The sequence below is a fragment of the Theobroma umbraticum genome, unplaced genomic scaffold (assembly GCF_002168275.2).
Source record: "Theobroma umbraticum cultivar Fairchild unplaced genomic scaffold, ASM216827v3 scaffold_146.0, whole genome shotgun sequence".
Taxonomy (NCBI): domain Eukaryota; kingdom Viridiplantae; phylum Streptophyta; class Magnoliopsida; order Malvales; family Malvaceae; genus Theobroma; species Theobroma umbraticum.
This window is the reverse complement of record NW_018397265.1, coordinates 5,559,750-5,568,430: the sequence shown is the minus strand read 5'-3', so window position 1 is coordinate 5,568,430 and position 8,681 is coordinate 5,559,750. Positions and strand designations below refer to the sequence as shown.

Genomic DNA, 8,681 nt, shown 5'->3' with positions numbered 1-8,681 from the left:
TACAAAAATTAAGATAATTAATAAAATATCTTCCTATTCTCTCATCTTTAATAAATATTTATTTTCTTTCACTTTTATCTCATTTCTCATTAAAAATATGTAAAAGTCAAAATAATTAATGACATAACATATTCTCTCACTTTCTTGATAATTTCAATTTTTTATCACTTCACAATTCCCATAATTCTATTATTTCCTAACTGTTTCTTCTATTCCCAATCAATTGAAGATAAGATGTATTTAATGGTCTCCAACTGTTATTTTTTTTCCTATATAAAAAATTAATTATTTTTTTTCAATTTATAATATTTACTTATGAATTTTCTTTCTTCTTTAACTTCAATAAAAAATGCCTCATTTCCTTAATTTCAATATAAAAAAAGTGTCATTTAAATATTCAACTTTACACCTTTGAACTTACTAAGTCGCCTTTGAGATGATTTCTCTTTATAAAGCTTTCATGTAACTTCCTTTGCCATATTGGTCGAATTTTGCTTATTTCACATGCTTCTTCATGCTTTGTTAGCTATAAATTTGTATAGCTTGAATTACTCTTTGGTACTCGTAGTGCAACATTTGTATAAGAATTTTCTCCAATATTTAATGTTAAGGAAGAAAATTGTTTCCCCTTTTGTTTAACTAGGTTTTGTTTAATTTCTATTCTTTCACTTTATGTAAGAAAGCATGCTTTCATGTGAATAACCTTGCCATTTTACCTTTTCTTGCCATAAATTGCTTATCTTTTTCCTGTGTTTTTTGACCTTCTCAAGTCAGTTTAGGCAAACATATATCAAAAGAATGTATGCATGCAACTTTTAGAATCCATATTCATTTACTTTTCTTCCATAAATTAAGAGCCTATAATATATGTATATAACTCTAATACATAATACCTAAAAAACCCTCTACACTATTTAGTAAATTCAAATGAACTCTTATTTTTTTAACACATTCAATCAAATTTTTATATTTTTATTTTAAATCAAATAAACCTCAATTTTTATTAATCAAAATTCTCTTATTATTCTATATCACATATCACGTAACAGTAACATCACATGTTAATATAACATTTAACATTATAATGTGATATTTTCACCTTTCATATCATTATTACATGAACATAAAATAACAAATAACATTTTGATCAATGATAATTAATTAATTATTACTTTTAAAAACCTATGTGAATAAAAAATTTAATTAAATATAATAAAAAAATTAAAACTTATTTAAATTCTCTGAAAGAATTCAAATATTTTTTTAAGCATTATCCTCAAATCCAATTATCAATTCAGAACATAAGGCCAGTGTTCTGCTAATAACTAACATAAAGTCAAAAATAAAACCTTACAATTTATGGGGAAAAATGGGTCTGGCCAACAAGTGGAGGCTAAAAACCTAAGGCCTAGCAATTGGTGGACTTCTTCAGCTTACCGTTAAATCAAGGCCTTACTAGCTAGCAATGCCAAAAACTCAGAGGCAGGGTCCTTACCTTTGGAATGCACGAAGAGTTACAGAAACACAACAATACGTCAAGCAACTTGTACAAAACCATCATACAAGAAAGAGATGCATTATAAATTGAACAGTCGCCTCCATAATCGTAATGGAAGATATAACTATGTTGTTGAGCACAACATCATCAACCTCATATGATTACAATTTAAGGCGAACCCCAACATCAAGTGGGTGGGGAAAAAACCAGCAGGGTTTCCGATCTACATCTACTAACACTCCAAGCAAATTCATTCCCGATTCTCTACTTGCAATGAACCATGCAATAACTTCTTTTGCTTCAAACTGTAGGTCTACCATAGCCACAGATACAGCTACGTTCCACAGACTGTATTTTTAACATGCTCACAATGATACAAACCCTATCATGCCATCATTTAAATAAGACCATGTGACAACCATCTTGTTTACACAAGAAAACAATGCTGATTCCAAGCAGCAAAAAAGCCTTTGGGCATATAACGCATACACCAGAAATGCTGGTATGCCGTTCAGTAAATCACCCACCTCCTACCCGTAGATTTCAGTTTGCACACCCCATTCTGACCTCACAAAAGGAAAATCCAATAAAATGCACAGCATTCACCAAACTTCTAATCCCACCTAGACATCTCTTTATTGGCCTCCATCATTGGGGGGTCGATTTCCACACTCGAACACAAGCATCCTCACCAGAGCTCACCACACTGTATTCATCAGTAAAGGCTAATCCATAAACTCCACCTAAGTGAGCTCCTTTTATGGTCATACGGCTAGATGCTGGCTTGTCAACCTCGTAAATTATTACACAGGTGTCGAGTGATCCAGTAGCAACCAGACTGCTATTCGGAGACCAAGCAAGACAGTTTATACGAGCAGTGTGGTACAACATGTTTTTAAGCTTTACCTGCAGCAGAATATTTGTTAAAAACAAGTTAACAAATTTACATGTTCTTAAGCTCCAATATGTCACACGGAGCATTTCATAAGTATGACTACATTTCATAGTCTAGCATTAAAGAAAATCACATAACAATGCATAAGATCATTGCAATAGGCTAGAAAACAGAATTACCAAAACAAAGAGAAAGTGGACTAGAATCACATAATGAAACATCTAATTTCCGTGGTTACATGTAAGTTCCACTGCTGCTAGGTTTGATAAGAATCCCAGTAGTGCAAAATTTTCCACAAATCAAAAAACTCTATGAATATCTGAAAATGAGATATTGCATGTCTGGGCCAAAGTTCATCCTAAACCAATGACCATCACTACCTTTTCCCCCTATAAATATACCGTATGGGATGGTCATCATAAGGTTCATTTAACAAATACAAATGCAACATATTGACTCAACAATCAGTGCCGCCCTTCAATCTGCTTAATTTATTGAAAAGAAAGGAAAGAAAAAGGTAAAGCAGATAGCCTGAAACACATTTAAGACCATAGCATAATATAAAATGGTCTCCCTCAATGCAATATAAGAGAGAAACTAACTAAATTTAAACACTACGGTAAACTGTACTCATGTCTCCACTTTTAGGATTGTATAAGCATAAATATGCGAGGATGAAAAGACAGAGACAATGGCAACTGGCAACTGATTGTACATTTGCCAATTTACCACACAAATTATATGACATTCAAATGCTAAATGAACAAAGAAAGAAAAAAACTCTGTGGTGTTAATGAAAATACCTCTCGAGAGACACGATCCCAGACTATAGCTTCTCGATTTGCATCACCAGAGGCAAACATCGAGAAATCTGGTGAGTAGCGTATGACTGTTAGAGCACCTCGATGTTTCTCAAGTACTGCCTCTTCCTTGAGGGTATCACCTGTGATACAATATATATGCAATTTACCATCCTGCCCACCAATTATAGCTTCACTTCCATCAGGTGCAACTGCTAATGCTGTCACGGCAAAACCAAGGTTTATGGTTGAAACCACTTTCGTACCACGGAGCATGACAACTTCTGAGTCAGTTGTGATTAAAGCAAGTTCAGGGGAGAGAAGGGCAAGGCTCAAGTCCTTTGGTTGACTGCCAATATCAACAGAATCTGCATCCCCACACTGATCCCCATGTAGAGAAATTCTCCATATCTGGAATAGGAATACCATTAAAAGCAAAACATAAGAAATAGTAGAACCTACATACCAATAGAAAAAGATAATTATGAGGTATGAAGATATGATAAACTACATAAAGGTCTGAGTTTAACCTCAAACTCAACAAGAACCAAGATGAACACGTTCATGGTCACAAGGGAAGAGAAAAAAAGACTGCAAATATCAAATCATTATTAAAAGCTAAAGGTGCTGATTGTTTGAGATACTAAAATTCTGTAAAGTAAAAAAATCTACTCTACACCTTAGAGCACCATATATTTAAAATAAAATATAATTGAAAGTAGAATGTGTGAATATTGAATCATTCATACATTGAAATAAATCATCAAGCAAGAATGTTACAGAAACTGGAATTTTTTGTGGAAAAAAAATTATTTCCTTTATTCCACCTTTAAATTTGTCTTTTTGCTCCTCAAAGGTTCTGTTATGAAAATGTTATTGTTTTAGCATAAGTTAATCTGTTTTACCCAAATACTTATTGCTTAAACACTCTATGTTAATTTTAAACCATGATCTTCACATCATGAATGGATTAATATACTTTGAATCTTAATAATTTTTCTAACACACTCATGTCATATATATTGGACACTTCAAAGAGGATATTAACATGAGGATGTGACCTTTTGCACATAGTATTCACCTCAGACAGGTACCCATGCTGCAAATAGACATACTGCTTGAAAAAAAATTGAACACATAATTCAGTGGCACAAAAGAATAAAAGCACGTTCTCATCCTCCTCCAATCAAAAAAAAAAAAGGTGAGAGAGAAGAAAAATGAAAATCAACAAATTAATCTTAATGACATTGTTTCAATAGACTAAACAAAAAGATGGGTAGTCACCTTATTGTCAAATCCAGAAGTAACAATCTCTTCGTCAGCAGCAGCAAAACATTTGATTTGAGAATTCTCTTTCCTCAGTAATTTACCACTATATCCCACACCTTGAATCCATTTAACTATTAGGCCATCATAACTACTAGACAGTATACATTTTGGGTCACTCTTTAGGACAGCTAATGAAGTGACATTCTTCATGTGTCCTGATAATTGCAGTGGGGCCTTTTCAAGATTACTAGCAAAGAATATACTAATTGTACCACCTAGAGAGACAGTGACAAGATGATCATTCTGCCAAAGACATCCAACAAGCATGTCATCTACTCCACCTGAGCCAGAACATGTCAATGTTTTCTTCAACTTCCCATTTCCATCCTCAAAGATCTCCCATACTTTTGCTGTCTTGTCAGCAGACACTGTCAGCACCTGGAAAAAAATTTACTAATTAACCTTAAAAGCATATTTGAATGTTGTAAGACATCATAAGTATGCTGAGTACAAAGAGCACAGTAAACTACAAAAAGGAAGCACGCCATGAAAGAAAACTATAACGTATGTAACTACAGATATACACTAAAATACATGCACAAAATGACAGAAAAGGAAGGGGAGGGAGGTTTGGAAGCTTTCAATTCCTTTTGTTCTATAGGGTGATACTAGGGAAAATGCATGAGTAGTAATTTAATTTCTCTACAAAATCTAAGTTGTGAACCAAAGATACAAGTTTGATGTCATTAACAAAAATCAAGATGCAATATACCAGAATACCAAGTCATGAAAGACCAATCTAATGTCATATAAATCATTCTGCATTGTACAATATTGGCAGCGAAAGCTCTACACTCTATTGTAATTGATCAGCTCCATAGAGGTCAATATAAATTCCTTTTTTGAGCAGATACAAAGTGCATCAAGGAAAAATAGTAAGAGTTGCATTTTTTTTTTTACTTAGATGCATAAAACATAAAGAAAAAGAAGAATGTAAACACATTTAAGGGATATCAACTTGATAAGACTCTATTGAATTCAGTGCATATTTGTTCTTTCCTATGTTTTACAGCAACCTTTTACAAGAACCCAAATATCATACAGCAATAATAAAACAATTTATTCATATTTTCACTGTGCTTAAGTCTATTTTGGTGATATAGGTGCATATAACATCTACAACGGAATTCAACTGTCAAGTATAAAAGTCCTCACATGCTTACCTGTTTACCATCAGGACTCCAGCTAACAGCATAAATGCTGCCTTTGTGAGCATCTTCAGATGACAATTCTCCAATCTTCTCCCCACTTTTTCCATCAAATATGATACCCTTTTTATCAGAGCTAACTGTGATGAATTTGCTTCCATCTGGAGAAAATCTTACACAATTTACAAAATTGGAGTGATCTCTGCAAATAAAAAATTGAAACATTTCAGTTTATGCATTTATAGGTGAAATGAAGAATATACCAAAGTTCAGACAATCATAAACTCCAAAAATTGGAAAGACAGATGAGTTTTACATATTTGTCTCTAAACATAGGGCAAAAGATGTGTAAGAGTGTGTGTGTGTGTGTGTGCGTGTGTGTGTGTGTGTGTGAGAGAGAGAGAGAGAGAGAGAATAAAAATAGGTTAATTTGCATAAGAATTAAAAAAGCCATACACTTAATTCTAAAACATGGCTCCATGTTTCGTTTTCTTTCTTCTTCTTTTTTTTTTGTGAAATCTATTTTAAACCATGAGTTATTAAGCAGAATTAATTGAAGTTGTTTTAAAATGGTTATTGCACTCTTGTTTGCCAGACCAAAACTTGTTTTTAGTTACCAACAAATTGTAGCTGCAATATGAAGAGATAGTTCACATCAGGACCCAATCTTGCCAACTTGCCAGATACCATGTTTCCTAAAAGGATACCAACTTCACTCAACAGTCAACCTCTTTTCTTCAATCATGTGTGTAAAGGAAAATAACAGATTTTCATTCAAAAAAATGTATGCACATAAAGAAAAGTATACCCAAAATTCTCGTGCCACCATTGCCAAGCTTTGGTCAATCAACTATTAACAAAAATTGTCATTAAGCCAGGGAGGGTTGCCTAGGTGTAACTCCAATCAGATGGAGGGAGGCAAAAGTTAAAAAGAAACAACAAAACCCTTATGATTAACACATAAAAGAATAAGGAAAATTTATGTACATATTAGTTGAGATAGCCTTAAGTATTAGAGTGATTGGCATAAATTGCACAAAGTATTTTTCCAAGAGAAATGCACACGGAGACCCCCTAGGAGGAGTTTGTGGCTCATTTGCAAGTATTTGGCTACAGAAAATTATCATTTTGGCTAAAGATTGCAATGTGTAAAAACACTAATCAACAAAGTTTCTTTTCAATTCTGAAGCCCCTAAAAGAAACTCTCTTTCTGATTCCATCCATTATCAGAAGTATGTGAAAGAGACCCTTTCAGACCCAAAATGTCAAGGAAACAGCTTCTTTATAACAAACCTGTGAGATAGCTTGAACCTAAAGGGTGGGCCTTCATAAAAATTCACCAAAAAGTCCTCTCCACATGTTACAATACGAAATGGTCTAGTTGGCTTGAAGGAACAACTTAGAACTCGTCTTGAATGGCCATCAAATTCGCCCACATTAGTGCCTGAATCCCACCTATGCAAGATAATGTTCATCAGCTATATAACAATAATAGCATGAGAATGTGGGCTAGATAAAGAACACCATTACAAAATCTTTTTGCATGGAAAGTAAAAGTTTCAATCTCTTCCCCAGTAATCTATCATAAATCAAAGGTCAAGGAATTATGACCTGAGTGTCCATGCATCTCTAACATTAAAATTCAAAATCCCTTGATGCTCTCACTTTTAAATGATGTGTCAAGTAAGGTGACCATAAATTCACATACGTTCAAATTTCTTGAAAGCAAGTAGGCATATGGACCAGCATGCAGGTAAATGTGACTGATTTGTTAACAAAGCAAATCTGTGAATGGAAATAGGGTCATCTGTAAGGTAATTATGCAAGCACCATGTCCTACATATACTCTAGCAATTGGGGATTTATATTTCCTACATTATTAGAGTATAGATCCAATAAATTCTCATTAAAACTAAATCACATGCTGCCACCTCATTCCTAATTGAACTTAAAACTTTGAGAGTATTCCAAAACAAATCCTATCTTTCCTAATTAAACTTGTAAGTATTTATTTCTAAGCAATCTTAGGGTAGCACATATTGTTCATCGACAGTGTATAAAATCAACAATCTTATCCTCAAATTGAATCTATCTACTGATAAGAGTATCAAATATAAATCCAAACAATTGGAATACGAAATGGGTTTGATCGATATATATATATATATTCAGAGTCTAGACCATATAAAAGGAAAAACAACAAGAAAAGAAAACTCACATAAAAGCGCGAACAAGAGACTTCCCTTTGCCATCACCAGAGGCGACGATCCGCATCCCATCAGGAGACCATTGGAGATCATCGATCCCACCCGACAAAACCTTGAACTCTTTCTTCAGCACGTGGTCATTGTGGGTGCCCCAGATCCTGACAGTGCCCGACACGTCAGCCGATGCGATCCACTCTCCGTTGGGCGAGAACCGCGCCACGGTGGCCGGGTACGCATGCTCCCCGTAAATAGCGACGTTGAGTGGATTGTTAAGGTCGAGAATGATGACGGATCGCCCGTTGGTGTAAAGAACCTTGTTGGACTTGGGGTCGCCCGAGATTAGGATCCCACGGCCCCGCTCGGTTGATGGGACGCAAGCGTAGGTCTCTGCGAGCTCTGGCATTGGGGTTCTGACTATTTATTTGATAATTTGATTGGGAAAAGGAAATGGGGGAACTGAGAAGGGATTGTGGTGAAAGGGAAAGTAGGGAGTGTGGGGTTTGGGGATCAAAAGCAGGGGAAGAGTGGGGGGTTTTTGAATAGTAAATGGTTTTACATTCGTGCGGGAGTGGCGGTGGGAGTTGCAGGGCACGAAGTAGAAATGATGGTGATTGATTTCGGGCTGGATGAATGTTTTAGCTATAGCTTTTGGGACTGTTGGGCTTGGACGAAAGTGCAATACGCCACGATCAAGTAGGTAAAACGCAGAAACAATATTCAACTCTTGGTTTACAGTGGGAATGGCAGTGACCGCCATCACCAACAGTGGATTATGATCATGATTTAAATTTTTTGACAGTGGAC

General features: G+C 34.9%; 1 protein-coding gene across 1 annotated transcript; it reads right to left on the bottom strand.

Annotated features, from left to right (window-relative positions):
* Window positions 1-1,544: 1,544 nt before the first annotated feature.
* On the bottom strand, window positions 1,545-8,437 carry LOC110422734 (transducin family protein / WD-40 repeat family protein). Its single transcript, XM_021436748.2, has 6 exons — window positions 7,889-8,437; window positions 6,964-7,125; window positions 5,686-5,872; window positions 4,478-4,900; window positions 3,197-3,604; window positions 1,545-2,404 (listed from the first exon to the last, which is right to left on the bottom strand). The coding sequence occupies exons 1-6, from the start codon at window positions 8,278-8,280 to the stop codon at window positions 2,147-2,149; spliced, it is 1,830 nt and encodes a 609-aa protein (XP_021292423.1). The 5' UTR covers window positions 8,281-8,437; the 3' UTR covers window positions 1,545-2,146.
* Window positions 8,438-8,681: the final 244 nt, after the last annotated feature.

Coding starts and splice junctions, on each gene's coding strand:
- LOC110422734 (XM_021436748.2), bottom strand. CDS start 8,280: ATGCCAGAGCTCGCAGAGACCTACGCTTGCGTCCCATCAACCGAGCGG. Junction 4,901..5,685: donor GGAGTCCTGATGGTAAACAG/GTAAGCATGTGA, acceptor ATTTTTTTCCAG/GTGCTGACAGTGTCTGCTGA. Junction 3,605..4,477: donor CTTCTGGATTTGACAATAAG/GTGACTACCCAT, acceptor TTCCTATTCCAG/ATATGGAGAATTTCTCTACA.